This window comes from Artemia franciscana, chromosome 14 (genome assembly GCF_032884065.1).
Source record: "Artemia franciscana chromosome 14, ASM3288406v1, whole genome shotgun sequence".
Lineage (NCBI taxonomy): Eukaryota > Metazoa > Arthropoda > Branchiopoda > Anostraca > Artemiidae > Artemia > Artemia franciscana.
Window position 1 is genome coordinate 21744606 of NC_088876.1, and position 20887 is coordinate 21765492.

Below are 20887 nucleotides of genomic sequence, written 5' to 3' on the forward strand. Positions count from 1 at the left end.
TTTTAGTATTCCACGTGCAATACGAAGGCACTTCAGTATACAGCAGTTTTTTTGCAAAGGAATCATTTTTGCATAGCGAAAAGAAACTTTGTATCCGGTGGATTCAGGGCTCTTTGTTGCACGTTGGATTCCGAAAAATAAACACGTTGACCATTCTGTAAATGTACCGCTAAGTGAACAACAGCTGGACTACGTTCATGTATCGGAAATGAAAGAATTCGCCAAACAGCTTCATTACTGCTTATTTATCTTCCAGCCTGATATTGTACGATTTCGTCGATATCACTGATTTCGGACTGCAAGCCAAAAACTGCCATGTCACTGCCTTTGTTGACGTATTTACATATGTATTTGATTGCCTTCACGGAGTTACAATATTCAACGTTTATGTGTGCATTAAATGTTTTTGATAATAAAGGGGAATATGGAACATCCCACTGGTTATATACTTCGATGGTGGTATCGTTCCGCTTCTTTATTACTGCTATCTTACCACCATCTTCAGTAGATCTTCTTCTATATTGTCGGTAACCATCATTGCCAGTAATTGTGTTGGGTACTAAAAGTCGAGGATATTGCTTTGTGCACCTTCCTTTGGCCATGCATGGTGATTTTTCGTTCAGTGCACTGCAAGGTCCATGTATCATATTTTTTACCACAATACCATATAAGCCCTTATCGACATTTTCATCAGGTATTTCAGCGGAAATCACATCATCAATTTCATTAGAAGTAATTTTATCATGTAGCCAGATTAGTATATGTGCGTGTGGCAATCCTCGTTTTTGCCATTCCACTGAGTACATCCAGCATCGTACTGACCCAAACACTTTAAGTTTTACTATGTAGTTTATCAGTGATTTCAACTTTTGCCGGAAGACACGGGCCGTAATGTCATGTCTATGAACCGCCGATTGTCCTTGAAGTAAAAGCTGCTGTATCTCGTCCCAAGATTGATTACATGTAAATGTAATAAATAAATCTGGACGACCATAGAGACGAACATAAGCAATAGCATCTTGAGCATATTCATGCATATGACGGGGACTGCCAGCATATGACGAAGGTAAAATCGTTAATCTTCAAACGTTAGTGGTATTACTGTCATTTACAACTGCATCTCGCAAATGAATGTATTATTCAGAGCGGAGCTTGGTCTGATTCAGACGGATAAATAGCAAACGTTCTGATTCAATCTTTGCATACATATCAACGATGTATTGGTGAAACAATTGACGGCATTTTAAAATATAATTATCTTCATTGTGACGAATCATTAGTCTATAGGAATAATAATTCTTTGCGCTGCATTTCTTATCCGTTTGTTTATTAGTGGATGGATCTATCAATTTATTATTAAAGTGATAGTCGTCGGCTCCATCCCAAAAAATGATAGGATATTGTAAGGCATCGTAGCATCGATGAGTTTCAGCAATTCTTACCAACTGAGCGTTTCGCTTATGAAGAATAATATCTCGAGGTAAAAACTGATCACCCACCATAACGATTGCAACTTCGTCGATAGTTGGAGCATTGTATCTACGCACATGTTCACCAGTAGGTGTTTTGTCAGCGGAAATAACAATTTTATGCGTATCAGTAGGCATCAAATCGATAGCTGTTTTGAACAGATGCACTAAATCATTGTTTTCGTGGAAAAGAAGTTGCAATTCGGAAACGATAGTCCTTTCAACGTCGGGAAACATTTTGCAACGTGCATTCAATTCAGAATTGCTATCACTGATGAAGTACAGTTGTAAAAATTTATGATTCTCACCTGAGAATGGTAGAAGGGACCCTGCTCTATGGTAAATTTGCCCTTTTACTTTGAAAGTAGGTATAAATTGATCTGGATTTTCGATTTTGGCACCAAACGACGTCATTTGGAAACATGAGTTATATTTTCTGATCTGTATTAAAAAACGCTTAGATTCTGACGTAGTTTTTTGTAAGCAAAGTCTTCAATGGCTCTGGTGGTGCAGCCAATAGAGGAAGTTTAACTTTTCCTCAGGCGCAACACATTCCCATTGTTTCACCATTGAATTTCAAGGCCTTGCAATAGGGACAAATTTTAGACATAGTCCCGATTTGAACACATCTACTCAAGCTATAATCATTGACTGGGCTGTACCTGAATGCCATGCGATAATTTTCACGTTGCTCTTGTGATTCCTCGGCACGCTTTCTTTTGGCATTATCTCTTGAAGCCGCAAGCCTGTTTTCACGTTGCTCTTGTGATTCCTCGACACGCCTTCTTTTTTCACTTTCTCTTTTAGCAGCAAGTCTGGTTTCGTGTTGCTCTGGTAGTTCCTCGACACGCCTTCGTTGACGTAATAGATGTCCCGGTCATCATTTGTGTCCCTATGTCCCGGTCTGTAATTTCGTCAGTCGACACATAAACAGACGTCACTCGACAGACACACAGACAACTTATTTTTATATATATAGATGTCCCGGTGTCCCGGTCGTCATTTGTGTCCCGATGTCCCGGTCTGTAATTTCGTCAGTCGACAAACATGACGTCAGTCGACACACAAACATGACGTCACTCGACAGACACACAGACAACTTATTTTTATATATATAGACTAGCTGTTGGGTCACCCCAACACCTAGTTGGTGGGGGCGCTTCGCGCCCCCCAAGCCCCCCCCCCGCGCGTAAGTCGTTACGCGCCATATTAGTTACGTGCCATTGTAGTTGTGTCCCTGTGTACCACCTATGAATATAGATAGATTTATATATGTGTTTTGAACTACGTAAAACTTGCGAATATACAACATTCTTGGCTTTCCCATTGTCTGTGCATATACAAAGCCTTATGTACTTATAATGACGTCTTATGCAAACGCTCTTTTTACAAACATGCATACACACAACTCGTTTTTATATAGATAGATAGATACAATACAAATTAACTGCGTAAAACTTGCGAATATACAACATTCTTCGCTGTCCAATTGTCGCTGCATATAAATAGATTGTCGGGTTTACCGACCCACGAACATGCAACGTACAATTGTCCATGGGAAAAACAATAAGTATTAAGATCTATACCACATTTTTCTAATGATTGACCTTGAGCTTTGTTGATGGTGATTGCAAATGCTAATCGAATTGGGAATTGCAATCTTTTAAATTGAAAAGGTAGATCCGTTGGAATCATGGGAATGCGAGGAATAAGAACAGCCTCACCCTCAAAAGGCCCTGTCAAGATTGTGGCCTCTATTACGTTTTCCATTGTTTTTTTTACGGCGAGTCGCGTGCCATTGCAAAGCTTTGGTGAGTTGATATTTCTTAACAGTATTATTGGTACGCCTATTTTTAGTTGTAGCACGTGTGGTGGAAACCCTGAAAGATCCGCGGAATTTAAAAATTCAGATGGATAATTAACCGCCTCATTTGGTTCCAAAACTGTGTCGACTGACTTGTAAAGGACTGCCTGGTCTCGAATCTTGGTTAAAACAATATTGTTGATTTCGTGGACGTCTATATTTTTGGGTGCAAGAATCGCTCTTTCACTTAGCCATTTATTATTTTTATAATTGTTTAGAATATTCGGAAATACTTTTTCAATCAATTCATTTTTGGACGTCACTAAATTACAGAATTCAGCAGGTAGTTGTATACGTCCTGAAATTGAGTCTACTGGGAGCTTTCCGTTTCCAATTGCCAGCAATTGATCTGAAAATGTTTGACCAGAGTCATCGTTTTGCAATCGGACACGCATATTTGTAGTTAATTTTAATGTTTTTACGTGTGCCCATAAATTAGAATTTTTCAGGCAAGCATTCATTTCGTCTGCAGGGGTTGATCTAGGTATTATAGGTAATGTTTGCCTGAAATCTCCCGCAAGCAATATTAATGTGCTGCCAAAGGGTTTCGAATTCCCTCGCAAATCTTTCAAACATTGATCCAGAGCCTCGAGCGATTTTTTTTGTGCCATTGTGCACTCGTTCCAAATAATAAGTTTGCATTGCTGCAATACTTTACCCATCCCAGATGATTTGGAAATATTGCACGGGGGAGTTTCTGTAGAATGCAAATTCAGAGGCAATTTCAAAGCGGAATGAGCAGTTCTTCCACCAGGCAGCAACGTTGCGGCTATTCCGGACGACGCAATAGCCAACGCTATATCATTTTTTGATCGAATTGATGCCAGAATCAGTTTTATCACAAACGTTTTACCAGTACTTCCTGGTGCATCCAAAAAGAAAATTTCTCCAACGTTGTTATCGACACAATGCATTATCGTATCATAAATGTCTTTTTGTTCCGACGTTAACTTGGAAATGTTATTTTGTACATACGACAATAGATCACTCGTACTGTAACTTTGTTCACGATCCAATTCTACATATGTCGAAACAGCAGCGGTACGATTAGGTGAAGGCATTCCCAAATCCTGAAGAGGTTTGTTTGCCATACATACGCACAAATCTTCTATAATAACTAAAGTGTAGTTATAAATTTCTGATGTAAAATCAAAAGTCATATTTGACGTCTCTAACCGTTTTCGATGGAGTATATCTTCGGACATTTTCGATTTATATTTTCCCCATAACTCTGTAGGAGCTGAAGGAGAGCAAGTTGCTAGAATGATTCCAAACAATGCACGAATTTGACTTGGAGTTGACGTTTCGCCCGCGTCATTGATGCAGTTATCCTAGTGTTAGTCATTCTCCAATAAATTCAGAGCTTGGCATGCACTACGGTAAGTGGCATGTATAGTACCGTTTACAGTTCTCAAATACTCAAAGGACGTCGGACCGGGTACATTTACCAAAAGCAGGCGTAGAAAGAAGCATTCATGTTGATTGGGGTGAACGGTGTAGAGTCTTCCTATCGTGGTATCTTTGAAGATGGTAGGTTGGCCGTCGACTGACTTACCCTGTTTTCGACGTTCAAATACTTTATTTTTAGTATACCACATGTAATACGAAGGCACTTCAGTATACAGCAGTTTTTTTTGCAAAAGAATCATTTTTGCATAGCGAAAACAAAGAAGTTAACTTTGTATCCGGTGAATTCAGGGCTCTTTGTTGCACGTTGGATTCCGAAAAATAAACACGTTGACCATTCTGTAAATGTACCGCTAAGTGAACAACAGCTGGACTACGTTCATGTATCGGAAATGAAAGAATTCGCCAAACAGCTTCATTACTGCTTATGTATCTTCCAGCCTGATATTGTACGATTTCATCGATATCTTTGATTTCGGATTGCAAGCCAAAAACTGCCATGTCACTGCCTTTGTTGACGTATTTACATATGTATTTGATTGCCTTTACGGAGTTACAGTATTCAACGTTTATGTGTGCATTAAATGTTTTTGATAATAATGGGGAATATGGAACAACCCACTGGTTATCTACTTCGATGGTGGTACCGTTACGCTTCTTTATTATTGCTGTTTTACCGCCATCTTCAGTAGATCTTCTTCTATATTGTGGGTAACCATCATTGCCAGTAATTGTGTTGGGTACTAAAAGTCGAGGATATTGCTTTGTGCACCTTCCTTTGGCCATGCATGGTGAATTCTCGTTCAGTGCACCGCAAGGTCCATGTATCATATATTTTTTACAACAATATCATATAAGCCCTTATCGACATTTTCATCAGGTATTTCAGTGGAAATCACATCATCAATTTCGTTAGAAGTAATTTTATAATGTAGCCAGATTAGTATATGTGCGTGTGGCAATCCTCGTTTTTGCCATTCCACTGAGTACATCCAGCATCGCACTGACCCAAACACTTCAAGTTTTACTATGTAGTTTATCAGTGATTTCAACTTTTGCCGGAAGACACGGGCCATAATGTCATGTCTATGAACCGCCGATTGTCCTTGAAGTAAAAGCTGCTGTATCTCGTCCCAAGATTGATTACATGTAAATGTAATAAATAAATCTGGACGACCATAGAGACGAACATACGCAATAGCATCTTCAGCATATTCATGCATATGACGGGGACTGCCAGCATACGACGAAGGTAAAATCGTTAATCTTCCAACGTTTGTGGTATTACCGTCATTTACAACTGCATCTCGCAAATGAATGCATTGTTCAGAGCGGAGCTTGGTCTGATTCAGACGGATAAATAGCAAACGTTCTGATTCAATCTTTGCTTTAATATCTCGAGGTAAAAACTGATCACCGACCATAACGATTGCCACTTCGTCGATAGTTGGAGCATTGTATCTGCGCACATGTTGGCCAGGAGGCGTTTTGTCAGCGGAAATAACAATTTTATGCGTATCAGTAGGCATGACATGATGACATGACGTCACTCGACAGACACACAGACAACTTATTTTTATATATATAGATATACGTCAGTTGACAAACATGACGTCAGTCGACACACAAACATGACGTCAGTAGACAGACACACAGACAAACAACTTATTTATATATATATAGATTTACACCAGAGGTTGCCACTTCTCGAGATAGGTCTTGTGGCAGGCAGGTTTGAACTGCAGTCTCCAGAGTTTCAGGGCACTGGTTTAACCACTATGCTGTCACATGGTTGAATGTAGTGCAACACTTGACAATGAGAAACCGTACTAAACTAGGCATGTCAATTTAAAGGTAATTGAAGAAACCAAAAAGGGAATAGAAACGTTTTGACGAACTGAAAACCTGTTATCAATTAATGAAAAGCCAGTATTATTTATCACAAAAGAAACTGGGCAAGTTTGAAGTGTATTATTCGTAACTTTTTTTTTATTGAAGAATTTTTGTTAGCAATACATACCATTTAGTTCCAATAAGTCAAAGTTGAAGTCCCCATAAAATCAAAATTCTTGATATTGCTGTTGGAGAAATATTATTTTGGACTAAAATTTATTCTTAGTATGTATTTATTTCTTGGCTAATTTTGTTATTTGTGTGTGGCTAAAAACTGCTCATACCTTTATAGTTTGTGTAAAGTATATATACGCAAATTTTTTATTGCTACTACTACTACTAACAACTCACTGAAGCACCAAGCTACTTGAGGTCAACACAGCTACACACGTCCTCCCTCATCCCAATTTATTCAAAGCCTTTCTCTACACTCTCCCAAGAAATTCCCATTTCCTTTAAATCTTTCATTACGGCATCCACCCACCCTATTTGGGGATGAAGTGCTTTTCGTTTGGCCCTAGCTCACCCCCTATTCTCAGAACGTGCCCTCGTCATCTCAACCTTTCTATCGTTATTGCCCCCGAAAGCGGAATTGAACCACATTTTTCATACAGCTTAATGTTTGAGATACGGTCAGTCTGTCGGGTACGCGAAATAATCCATCGGCAACTTCTCTAGAAAACATTAGCAAATCCTCCTCCGTTTTTTCAGAGCATCAACGCTTCAGAACCATACTTGACCACTGTTATCACTGTAGCTTCTAATATTCTAATCTTGGTTATTACCCTTGACTTATCTTATTATTCTTCCAAACTTTTTTCAACTGTGAAAAGACACCCAGGGTCTTGGCTATTTTACTGTTAGCATCTTCACTGCACCTACCGTCTTTTCTAATGATACTACCTAGATAGGTGAACCTGTTCACTTGATTGATGATCTCATTCTCTAATAATAACTTTTGACCTTCACTTATTCCTAGTCTCCGCGACTGAGTCTTCTTAACATTAATTTGCAACCCTATTCTTGCTCCTTGAACTCGCAGAACCTCTCAAGTTCATTCATTTTGCTAATGTTTTCATCTAGGATGCTGAAATCTTCAGCATAACCTAAGTCCAGAAAAGCTTACTTCTCCATTTGATTCCGTGTTCTTCTATTGTCTTTCCTGTGCTCCTTAAAACAATCCCTCAAAATGATTCATATAAACGGAGATAGAACGCCACCCTGCTTTACTCCTGATTTCATACAAAACCAGCTACTAACCTCATTTCGACCTACTAACCAAATTTTTAATTCTTTTCCAAATGTTTGCGTTTAACTTTCTCACGGTTTAGCACGTTCTCAAAATATTTCATCCATCGCCCTTTAACTCATTTCTTGTCACTGATTGTGACAAGTTCACAATTAGTCCAATTATCTTTAACTGGGACAAGTTCAGACTGACAATTCTCTCCCAATTTTTAACATGTTAGTACAATATTTTACTATTATGCCTTTTGGCTGCATCTTCAAAGCCTTAAGGGTCATGACTACGAAAATTTGGACTGCAGATTTTGAAATAAAATACCGTATGACATTAACACTCATAATAGAAAACCTTTTGTACACCCTGTTCTCCTAATGTCTGAAAATCCCTGTTATCCCTTTCCTGACTGTGCAAGTTTTCCGAGACACGATAGCTCAATCGTTAAACTCTTCAGTATTTCTGTTCATTAACTGCCTTCCCTATCTTTTTCAAATCCCCTTCACGATCCGTGATAAATTATTCCCTCCCTAGTCAGTGTTCTCTCCTCAAACTTCACCTCCCTTGTTCTACAAAAATACTCATTTTTATCCCAGCAAAAAATTGTCCATAAACAGATAGAAGTACCTTTCTTCCTGCATATTTGGTATGTTAAATAAGTGAATCTTCTCACCTCCCCCACCCCCATCTTTTTTTTACTACGGTTCCTTGCCCATATCCATATAAAAGTGTTCTCGCATCTAATGATACTTCGCTTTTTTCCGTTCTATTTGACCCCCCCCCCCCACCTCCAGACTTAATAGCTGTTGGAAAAATAAAGAAAGTACGTTTCAAACTTTTACGCTTTGCTTTGAACGTTTATCGGCTGGTCCGTTGCCACAGGAAATGGATTCAGCGCTTTAACAGATGGGTCAAAACAGAAAATATGTGGATACAGATATATGTAGGGAACAGTTTTCAGCGCACCCGTCTTATCATTATTCCTTGTTTTAAAAAAAGCTTGTTTCTGGAGTAATCTAGTTCCACAGCAAACAATAAACGTGAAATAGAAGATTCATGCTTATACTCAGGGGACATTGTCGTAGTTTTTGCTCCACAGCTTTGACATGCTAGTTAAAGCTTCTACCTCTGTTTACCCAGGTACCAAAGGTATATTCGAACGCCAAAGATGGAGGCAGCCATTTCCTTGTCTTATGGTGGCACTGTGGATTGATTGATATTTGTGTGGACATCAATGGTCATGGGTTTAACTCGACCTGCCGCAGGGCCTGTGCAAAGCCCTTTGCAGTCAAGAAACGTTGTTAGGCAATAGAGGACAGCCTTTTCTTGTTAGGCTTCACAACAAAAAAGAGCTAGATTCTCTGACAAAATATTGGTATAAAGAAGAAAAAATCCGAACAAATTTTTTCTATAAGTAACAATTTAAGGATTGTAATCTTTTTTTCATGAGAATTGGGCTTAGTTGGTAGTACCTATTACAATTTGAATCTTACTATGCCTTAAGGCTTGAACAGGTGCTTTTTATGGTTTGACCTTTACTGCATAGAGTTTTATCGTAGGATTAGTAAACCGCCTAAAACTGTTATTTGTTTTTAGATTTTGGAATTGTGCTTGGCTGTCGAATTTACATAAAAGAGATAACAAACAAAGCACTCATGTCGCCATCGGATGGGGGTCCTGCTATTCAAGAGGGGGATTTGGTACTCCGAATAAATTCTCAGATGACAGAGAACCTGAGTTTGAAAGAAGCCAAAAAGCTGATGGAACAATCTAGGGATAAGCTCCAGCTTGTGATTAAGAGGGATAAGGCTGAAGGGCCATCAGGAACTCTCTCTATTGGAACGAATGGACCAGCAGAAAATGGTATGGCTTGTAATATTATGCTTTAATTGTTGGACCTCTGCTTAAAAAGGTTAGACTTGGTGGAAATTTCATCGAATTTATATACACCAAAAGCACGTATTCTTAGGTTCCACCACTAATCTAAAATATTTAAACTATATGCATCATATCTCTGGAAAATATTGTCCACAGTTCAAATATATTTGAAAAAAGTAATATATTTGAAATGACTCCGCTTGACTTATCCTTGCCAATAATATTTTCTTTCGTAAGGAAAACCAGCCATTTTTTTTTCTACTCCATATCTAGAAAAAAAAATGTAAAACTTAAATTGTCTCAATTTGAGAGCATGCGTATTGTTTTTAGTAGAAAAGCGACTCATAAATCCAATAAAGAATGAAAATGTACGGAAGACGCGTCGTTTACTTCTTGGTCCCCCCCCCTCCCTCCAGTGAAAAAAGCCTGTGGACCTGCCTCTAAACAGCCATGTTTGGTTGGAACTTCAAGTCTCGAATTAAAATTTCGCTCAAATTTTTATATTCTTTTGTGCGTTGGGCTATTGAAATACTGAAGTTGCTATCGTAACATTAAGTAATTGACGATTTGCTTAATCCAATTTTGGAGAAAGGAGGATGGGGAAATATCCTTTAGTTCGTGTTTTTCTTGGAAGTAGGTATTCTTCAGTACCTATATCAAAGGTTCCCTGACCAGAATTTTCTATTCTTCGCGCCCTTTTCATGAGTAAAAGACCCAGACAAATAGTCCTAATCATAAAGATCTACTTGGTATGGTTCTTTCAATTGTGTTCCTAGATTTTGTGGTATAAGCTAGAGTCCTCGTGAGATAAAAATTTTTGTAGGCTAATGTACACTATATTTTTTTTTTGCATCAGTTAACTTAGAGTAAATTGTCACATTTCAACTGCCTCCTGGCAAGGCCGTATCCAGGGGGGGTCAGGGTTTGTTTCCCCTCCCCCAAAGTTTTGGTCTGACCCATAAAAGCGTAATAAAAACATAGACAAATTTTTGATGCATTTTTAAAGTTTCTTCTGTACCCCTCCCCCCGAACAAATATCCTGGATACGCCCTTGGCTCCTGGCCATTTTGATATTTTCAAGACTGCTATCGTATTTACGTGTATTCTGTACTAATATCGCGATCGAAACAAATGCGTCTCATGTTTTATGAAACTAGAGGGATTGCCTGTTACTGTATAAGTAATAGGTTTCGCTGTGGAAGGCCCACTGCTGACAGAAAAATTGAAAAGTATTGGCCTAAAAATTAACTTTTTGGTTTTTCCAACTATGAAATATTTTGCCTCTAATAACTACGGGTAGCCCTTATTGAACTGCCTCCTGATTCTTGGGCTTAGGGAGTTTGCATGCCTAGCAGGTTCAGTAAATCACCATTGGATTGCTTTGTAAATATGCTTAGTTTTTCTACCTATTCAAGAGGTTAAATGATTTTATGCATCTTGTGCGAGTTTTAATTTAATACTCTAGTCTCTATTTAAGTTACTATAATAGTACGTATGTTGCAAACCACTTCATTGGAATTGTAGTTGGGTTTCTAGTTTTTGCGTATTACGGCTTCAGGGCAGGTTTTTGTTTGAACTGAAGCTGTACCTTTGGGCTTTAAATATTTTTGCGTCATGATTTAAAGCCTTGCGAAAGGCATTGTTAGATCGTTTGACAGATGATCAAAAAATGAATACGATGTTCTAGAATCATGACAAAAATTTGATAACATTTCTGGTCGACCAGTTCTTAAGGGAAAACTGCACCTAAGCGAAGGGATTTTGGCCCTTTCTACTGGATCTGCCATATTCCCATGGTCACCAGTAACCAAACTATGGAAAATATTACCCTCGAATTCTTGTCTTCTGACTATAGGGCGTTTGCACGACTTCAAGACGTTAATCTGCCTCCGAGTTTAAGTCCACACATAAAAAATTTCGGAGAAGAGATATTTCTACTTGAAAGGGGGGGGGGGCAAGGTCGGACCTGGGATTTTTCGTGGCGGAGGGGACCTCACAAAATGCAACACCAATTTTTTATATGTATTCTTGGTACTTTTGTACGAGTCAAAGAAAAATTATGGGGAGTGGGGAAAACTGGGTACCTCCCATGGATACGGCACTGAGTGGGGGAATCTAAAACGTAACAAAGAAGAACTATTAGCTGCACTTTTCTTTGGGGAATTCAAGCACCACTTTTTTGTTTCGTAATCCACTCTCTTGTACATTTCCATTATGTTTTCCGAAAAGCTTGTGCTCCTTGATTTTTTTTTGTGCTTCCAAATATTTTGCTATAATTATATTATAAAGCCAAACCTTAATTTTATTCCATTTTCGGTTTTTTCTCCTTACGGTGTAGGTCTGGCGATAATATTTGGAAGAATATTTAGTAAATAGAGCAAAAGAAAATCAAACTTTAAAAAATACAGAGGGACAAGATTTTCTCAGTTTCATCCTTAATATCTTAGAATGTGGGATTTGTTGTAGGTCATGATTCGATGGGATCTCCTTATCAACACCATTATTCAACCCAAAACCTCTATGTTCAGTCACCTACAAGGCATAGTGGAACAGATATTAGAGTATCCATGAACGGATTTAGAAGGTAAGAATGTCTTAAAAGTTTTTTCTTCTTTTTTCTATAATAGGTTTTCTTATGCTTGAAAGTGACCTTAATTAGAAGAATTGATCGTTTTTCGCCCCAACTCCAATGCGAGAGATTATGCGCTAGATGGCTTCTATTACCCTGGCGTCATGTAAGTGGAACCAAAACGACTTTTCCATACCCAGGGTATGGAAAGCAAAGTAAATTTAAAATAACGAGTATATGCACTTAAAAAGGCGTGAATAAGTGCTTAGGCTGATTATTCTAACTTTTTGTTTTTAGGTTTGAATAAAAGTTTTATTCCTTTTTAGTTATTTGTAACCCTTTTACAAGTTATGGAGGTTGAAAACCGCGACATAAGATACGATATGCTTTTATTTTTAAAATGACTCCCACAAGAGAAAATGCCAAACTTCTGTTTTATTCTAAAAAAAAAAGATGATGTACGGTTTATTTAAAAGGCAATAAAGTTATAGTATTGAAAAAGTAAAAACGAAAAAAAAGGATTAGATAGCGTCAAAACGCTAAAACAGAATAAGTAAGATGAGAGTTTGAAGTTAAATATGTGGTACGACGCGAAGAAATGATTTGACAGAAATACTAAGAGACGAGAAGAGAAGGAACAAGATCATAGTAAAAATACGTAAACACAAAGAAAAAGCCGTCAAAGCTATTATATATTTGGAATGGTCTATAACCGCAAAATAAGTGTCGTAAGGGAATAAAAATAGAGAAACGCGGGAAAACATAAATTAAAAAGAATTGAATCTTCGAACTCTCAAATTGAAGAAGGGCAAAAAGGGATGAGAAAAAAAAAATAATGTAAAAGGGAGATTTTATAAAAAAGAAAATGCGGTTTAAAAGAAGAACCTGTTTTAGGAGGGAGGAAGATTAATTATTGAAAAGCTCAGAAAGAAAGGGTCTCAAACTTTCTTTTCATGGTTTATTGCGCTGGTGTAGATTGAGGAGTGGAAAGGGGCACCGGTAAAAATGGTTTAGGAGGCCTAGGTTTAAACAGGGCTACGGGATTCAAGTAAAATATGATAAGCTCATAAATGCGCTTGCATGACAAAATTTAAGCAAAGGGTTGTACTCCTTTTAAAGGAATTAGCTGAATTTTTTTTTAATTGTGAAGAATACTTGACATATTCAGTCTTATTTATTGGTCATAACCTATATGTGCATAGACTATACCTTTAGCCGTGAGTTGGAGGTTCAGGTATATTTTGAGGAAGGGCGGTTTGCTGTGATTAAAATCAATTTTATAGCTCAATTAAATATAACTTTTAGTCTCATTTTTTTTTTGGGGGGGGGTCCTCCTGTTTACAGAAGTTGGCTTATGAGCCCTTAAAGAAATTAGATCAATAAATGCTTGGCTTTTGTGGGACATACCATGTTTGGTAAGACAACAGCACGGACATGGCATGTTCAACTCTCCCCCAGGTCTATGTATGAATTTTGATGAAAGATGGTTTGAATAAGTTTAAAATCAATTTTTAACTCCAATTTTTGTATTATTTTTACTCATTTAAGCTGAAATGGGGAACGGGCAGGGGGTCCTTGCTCCTGTGTGTAGATTTGGGTGATACTTTTATCGTACTGAATTTCACAAGAAAAAGGCTGGCTGATCATGTCTTAAAGGGATTTGATAAATACTGGTCAGTGCTGTGTTGTAACATATCGTGTCTTACAAGACAACAACAGAGACACGGTGTTTGAAGCTCGACCGACTTGCATATACCCACAACAATCAGCCACATTAATATTCTGTGCAACTTTAAAACCTGGAATGTTTGATCTAACATAATTCCACAAAAATTTGTAATTACAGCTGGATATATATTTTTCGATAGCTACTTTCGAGCTATTGAATATGCATGAACAGTTGCCAAATTTTGTCTTTTGGTCATTGTTAGAGCTCATTAGCATTCCAAGGTCAAAATTACAAATTTTATGACGTAATCCCAACAACAAAAGCCGTAGTTCGTAGTAAAATTTTCTTTGGCACTTAGTGGTTCTTAGTTTTTTTTTTTTTTTTTTTTTTTTGTTTTTTTTTTGTCAAAGGATTTGTTTTGGTCATCAGAAACCTGTCCAAGTGTTTCCAAGAGATATGCTCTAAATAGAACAGCCCTCTACCCATAAAATATATTGGTTAAATAACCTAGAAAAGGAGATAGGAAAAATGTTAGACCGAGTCTCAGTGTCGGCTGATCGTCTCAAAGACAAAGGGCCCAAATTTTTCAAACGATACCTCCTTTGATATAATTTTTAATATTTTTTTAAGCAGTTATACTAGAATATTTTTGAGACTGCCCTTTACTGAACTTTAAATAAACAACTCTGGTCTAATCAATCAAAAGTTGGAAATTCAGACCTTCTAATTATGTAAGTATCATTAAATCTGAATGTCTCTATCTTCAGCACGAAACGAAAGAAGTTAAATGGTTTTTCTAAGATTTCTAGGGAAGCAGGTGTTTGCTTTTAGTTTTTCTGTCGTTCATTCATATCTCTTATCCAAGCTTTCTAAGTTAGGGTAAGGCCTTCCAGTCAAATCTAAATAGTTTGACCATACAACTTAAATAAGTTTGTAACGGACGAGATAGGGTGATTCTTTAACGTATTGAATCCCCTTCAAGGGGTTGGAATGGAGGAGTATTCGCCAATTTTTTAACCTGAATTGTCTTAATGCTGCGACGAGGTTTAGTGGTAGTAGATCAACTATGTTGAAGGTCAGCTCTCCAAATTAGTTGACATCTAATTCCTGTTGTAATTCCCCATCACCCAGTCAACTTTATTTCATCTATTTTGAGATTGATGTTAAGGTAGGAAATGAAATTTTTTGTCTAAAAAACCTAAATGTTCATGATTTTTTTCGTCCTTTCTGTTAAATCCTACTCTCAAGACGCAAGACTATGGAATGACAGAATAATCCAAGATAGGCATGGTTCTGAGCTGAAAAAATCTTTAAATTGACTAGAAATATTCCCAGGATAAGACATAAATAACAAGGGATTAGACATAAATTTTTATTTTTTATGCTTTTTTTTTATTTTGTTTTGTCCCCCCCACGACAAAAAATCCTGGTTACAGCCCTGGGATTATAATCAAGTTTTACCTCTACCCTCCCCTCGTCTCTCCCTTAGAACTAGTTTATCTAATGCTAATAAGAGCTGGGATTATTTGGCATTGAAATGCACCCTTTGAGGTATCTCTCTCTTTTTCAAACTACAAAAGAAATCAGAGAACCCCATTTTAGAAGTTTAAGAGCCTTCTTAAGTTTTTTTAATTTTTCCATTGTTTAAACATAGTGTTTGTTATTGGTAAACATAGAAGGATTTTTCTCAGGGGATTTTTCTGCAGGAGGAGTAAATTTTGAGAATAATTTTCTTTCAGCGAGGATGTAATTCGGTTTTTTTTTTTAGGTGTAGACGCCAGTCACCATTTGAACAGTGCTTTTAATAGGCTTTCAAAATTGCTTTTAATTTCGATTTTTTTTTTTTTATGAACAAAAATTTTTTGTCATGTCTTCAAAGAAAAAGCATCCAAAGAGAAAGAAAGACACCAGACGTGATCAGTAGTTTTTGAAGTCTAGGATGAATGAAAACGAATCTCAAGGATGATTGAAAGAAGTCGCTGAGGATCCGTACAATGCTTTTTGCCGTGCACAGTGTAAAAATTCTGGCACGATAAAGTGTAATAAAAACAAGAGCCAAGAGCTCATGGCACTTGTGACGAGGTCGAAAGAGCCAGCAGCCCATATGGCATGAACTCTAGCAAAATTCTAAGAATCAATAGATTGATTTAAACGGAAAATCCGAAGCTTAATGCCGGTCGGAATTTAAAATAAGAGCTCTGAGACACGAGGTCCTTCTAAATATCAAAATTCATTAAAATCTGATTGCCCACTCTATCAGATTAATACCTCATTTTTTTTAATTTTTCCTCTCCCTTCAGCCCATCAGATGGTCGAATCGGGGAAAACGACTTTATCAAGTCAATTTGTGCAGCTCCCTGACACGCCTGCCAATTTTCATCGTCCTAGCACGTCCAGAAGCACTGAACTTGCCAAAGTACTGGAAATCCCCCCCCCCCCCCAAAAGAGAGCGGATCCGTTCCAATTATGTCAATCACGAATCTAGAACTTGTGCTGATTCTTCCCATCAAGTTTCATCTCGATCTCTCCACTCTAAGCGTTTTCCAAGATTTCTGTTTCCCCCCTCCAACCTCCAAGTCCCCGGATCCGGTTCGAATTGAGAATCTGAGACATAAGACCTTTCTATATGTCAAGTTTCATTAGGATCCGATCACCCATTCGTAAGATAAAGGTACCTCAATTTTTACGTTTTCTAAAATTTCCGGTTTCCCCCTCCAGCTCCCCCCAATGTCACCGGATCTGGTTGGGATTTAAAATAAGATGCTCTGAAGCACAAGAACCTTCTAAATATCAAATTTCATTAAGATCTAATCACCTGTTCGTAAGTTACAAATGCCTCATTTATTTTAATTTTTCCGAACTCGCCGAAGATGAATCTGCCGACAATACATTGGATAAGTACATCTGTGTTCTAGTAAAATACGCTAGGAAGAGTGATGGGAAGATATCTAACAATTTTCTTGGAATGATTAAACTTGAATCTATCAATCTTTCTGCTACTGGCAATTTGTTACAGTTAAGAGAGTTTTTTGTTGTCTAAAATTTGTCTTTGAACCAGATTGATGGCCTTGCCTGTGATTGTGGGTCTTTGACGGTTGGGGCTAACAATTCCGTTTATAAAACTCATGGATTCAAAGGACTCTAAGGACTAGTGCTTTTGAAATGTGTTTGCTATTCAGTCCATCTATGTGCTGTTCTTGCTACAGCCAAGAAACCAAAGAATGTCGAGGAATTTGTGAGGATGGTTGTTAATTACGTTGCTTCAAGTTAAAAAAGAACTTTGATTCTTATGAAGTTTCAAGAGTGCTATAAAATATCCTTGAACAGACTGCTTAAACTTACAGACACGAGATGGCTTGCTGCTCACCATTGCATTATGAGACTTCTTGATCTGTGAAGTGCCTTTGAATGGTTTTTCGTGCTAGCTTCAGCCGAAGACCGGCAAGTTGCTGCAGACAAAATCTTGCTGGAGATGAAAAACCTGCTCACAAAATCGTGTTTTTTTTTAAGTAAGCTCTCTACGACTTACACTTTTTCAACGCCTTTTTCCAATCGTCCAAAATTTGCAGTCTGAGTGTGAAAAGTTCATCAAGGCTGTACGTAGTAACTTTATCCAAGGAACGCTTCTCTAGACTGCAAAGATCTATCCATCAAATCAGAGTCATTACAAATCATTAGAAGACGTTTTTTCAGGAGATGAAGCGGAATTCCTTATTACATCAATCCAAAGTGGTAAAATAGCCCCTGAGGACGTAAGCACTTTTCGAAAAAGATGTTAACGTTTTTACATTACCACAATGACACACACGCTGAGGTGATCCTTTTTTGAAGTCCCTTTAGTTTGCAAATCTCAAGATGACGGTGGGAACTGAAAGAAGCAATATTCCGTCGCTATGTTTCGTACGATTTCCAAGTCTTCTGCCAAAACTCACAGATATTGACTCCCAGTGGCCCAAGCTGCCACATACTTTTATTAATTCCAAAAAAGAAGATATGAGTAAAATGACTATAGATTTGATGTGGAGAAAAATACGCAAAACAAGAAACTTCACTCCCAGACCTGGAAGAGCTCGTCGAGAGGATGCTCTTGCTACCGCATTCGAATACAGACTCAGAAAGATTTTTTTTTTCTTGGATGAGTGATGTCAAGACAAAGAAAATGGAATAGGTTGGAGAAAGAAAGTATTGAAGTCGTCATGGTTATAAAATCGCGACTAATAACAAAAGATACCGTTTGCTGCAAATATATCCCTAGAGACAATCAGATAAAAATCCAAAATTCCGAGATCCTGTATTTAGGCCATCCACCCCCTGGTCATGAATACGAATTTGAAAGCGAAGGTGAAGTAGGTCAGTGAAAACGAACTGGATTTTTTTTTATATAATGTATGTGATGTAAAATTTGGATGGAGCAAAATGGAGTTTCAACAAAAACCTAAATTGTGAATCAGGATCCTTTTACTGGACAAGAAAAAGCCTTTTTATTTATTTTCTATGCTGTTTTTACTTTTGCTTTGCCTTATTAACTTGTTTGTGAAACTTGGGAGAATAAACCTGCATGTAGCATAAATCTGTCCAAAAAAAGGCATAATTTTTGGATCAAAAAAGCCTAATCCGTCCGTCTGAACTGGCAACACTGACTCCGATACGAGATATTGCTGTTACATATCTTGATAATGAGATATGTAACACAGCCGACATCTTGATGAAGGTAATAGCGCAAAAAACTTTTAAAATATGTTCCACTATGTTATACTTTCAGTTGTAAAGATGTTCAGTTTTGCTTTGATATTGAAAATAATTTAATGATCACGCCATAGTACAATGTATTAATCAAATTGTGCTAAAATGATTTCCTTGAGAAAAATTGTAGATCTAAAGAACGATTACCCCTTAATTTCTGATTTGAAACAATTAGATCATTGGCGGATCCAAGGGGGCTGGGGGACCCAGGGCCCTCAAGATTTTTTCTGGTGCCTTCGTTCTTTGATTTTTCTTTCTGTTTTTCACTATCTTTTTAAATAAACTTATCTATTTGGTTAATTATTGGTGCCCTTGACACTCTGTCCCCGCCCAAGATTTTGCTCTAGATCCTTCTTTGAATTAGACTACAAAGATTCAGCAAAGAAACCGAAGTATTTAGTTAGATCTGCTACAGTCAAAAATCCAAATAGTCCAAAAAAGTCTAAAAATGAATACTTAGTTTCACTATAGACTGTAAACAGGAAACATTTGCTTCCATATTCGGGATATATTTACGGTTATAATTCCCTCTTTATGACCTCTTAATAGAATCGAAAGTGCTACTTACCTCTGTCCAGGTTGAACCTTAGGCTAATGGATTAATTGAATCAAGGTTTTAGCATTAGTTGAAATCAATGAGGTTTTTTATAGTTTTCTCTATCATTTTTTTTTTGTTGGCTCCTTGAAGATTTCTTGATGATTATATAAATGAGCTAGAATTCTAACTATTCAGACCGAGGCATATTGCACAATAACATGTTGACTGTTTTCTTTATCTTTTTTTTTGTACTATAAATCTTAAAATCATTGACAGTCCTGGAAAAAGTTCTTTCAATTCATTGCTTTTTCGAGTCACTGCACAACAAAGACATATGCTAACGATAGTAAAGCACGCATTTTTTTTTTTTTTTTTTTTTTTTTTTTTTTTTTTTTTTTTTTTTTTTTTTTTTTTTTTTTTTTTTTTTTTTTTTTGTATTACCTATTAACCTTTTACATTTCACTCGCAAGAAATTGAGTAGCAGTAAAATTCTGAACTCTTTAAAATACGATTTATATTGGAAATTTTACTACTTGCGTGTCTTTATTATGAGGATTCATTACTATTCTTCACTCATTACAATTAAAACTTTGGGCGGTCCATTTTTCGAACTTGACCAATGGTTTATCCCTCGCCCTCCTCGTTACGAAAAGTATGCGGTCCCCTTCTTCTCAGGGTGTGATATATGAGCACTAGTGTTATTCTAGAACTAATAATAAAGTTAGTTCCATTAAATGAAAAAGCTGGTATGTTTGCTAGCCTATCCAATGAGTTATTAGTAACTTATAAGAGTGGAAACTGGCAAAAGCGTTGAAGAAAAAATACCAACTCTGACGTCTGTTAATTTGTTGTCGTTTTTTATTGTAATAAAAATAAAAAAATAGTTTAATTAGGTAAATTGTTGCAGTGGTAATGTCTGATTTTAGTTCTGGAAAAAACAAAATTGTCAAGTTAAAAAAAAAATATTAAGAAACGCCATATTGCAAGATGGGGCTAGTGATTTTTTTGCAACCCTAGTACCAGTCCCCGTTATTATAATTTACCCATGCTCTTTGATCTTATGCATGAAAAAAGACAATATTGAATGTTTTTCGGTTTTGCCATTGTGTAAGCTTTTGGTGACTCAGTCAACTTTATTAGCTTTGTGAATCATCTTTTTGTTTGAACAACCTTTTGTTTGAGGGCTATTTACTCAAGATTAACAATAGAACTGCTGTTTGCTACCGAAAACTGAAGAATTTTTGGCAACTCTAATATTACTTTTAATCTGTCAATTATTTTGCATCATACAAAAGTGTGGTTACCTTATATGTATGTGACTATGTACAAAATGGACGTTAGTCTTTTTTCTTTTTAATCAAGTAAGGTCGTTTTGGTAGTTTCGATTGAGAAAAATTGGAAAAAAGATATTGTAAAGCTTCCTGTGTTTTGGATTGACAAGTGTCCGAAAAATGAGCCTAACAATCTACATTTTTCCAAGTTCCTGACTCCCTTAGAGGATTTATTCTGTTGATTTTTTTTTTTTTTTTTTTTTTTTTTTTTTTTTTTTTTTTTTTTTTTTTTTTTTTTTTTTTGAATTGTTCTTATTCCAATTTTGCGTTATGCCAAAGATGTCAG

General features: G+C 36.9%; 1 protein-coding gene across 4 annotated transcripts in view; it reads left to right on the plus strand.

Moving 5' to 3' along the window:
- Nucleotides 1-20887, plus strand: part of LOC136035450 (tight junction protein ZO-2-like) — a 160539-nt gene that overhangs the window by 99077 nt on the left and 40575 nt on the right. For all 4 annotated transcript variants that reach the window (XM_065717262.1, XM_065717264.1, XM_065717263.1 and 1 more), the window contains 2 exons: nucleotides 9470-9736; nucleotides 12218-12335. In XM_065717262.1, the coding sequence (XP_065573334.1) occupies nucleotides 9470-9736; nucleotides 12218-12335 (385 nt within the window). The remainder of the gene's footprint in view (nucleotides 1-9469; nucleotides 9737-12217; nucleotides 12336-20887) is intronic.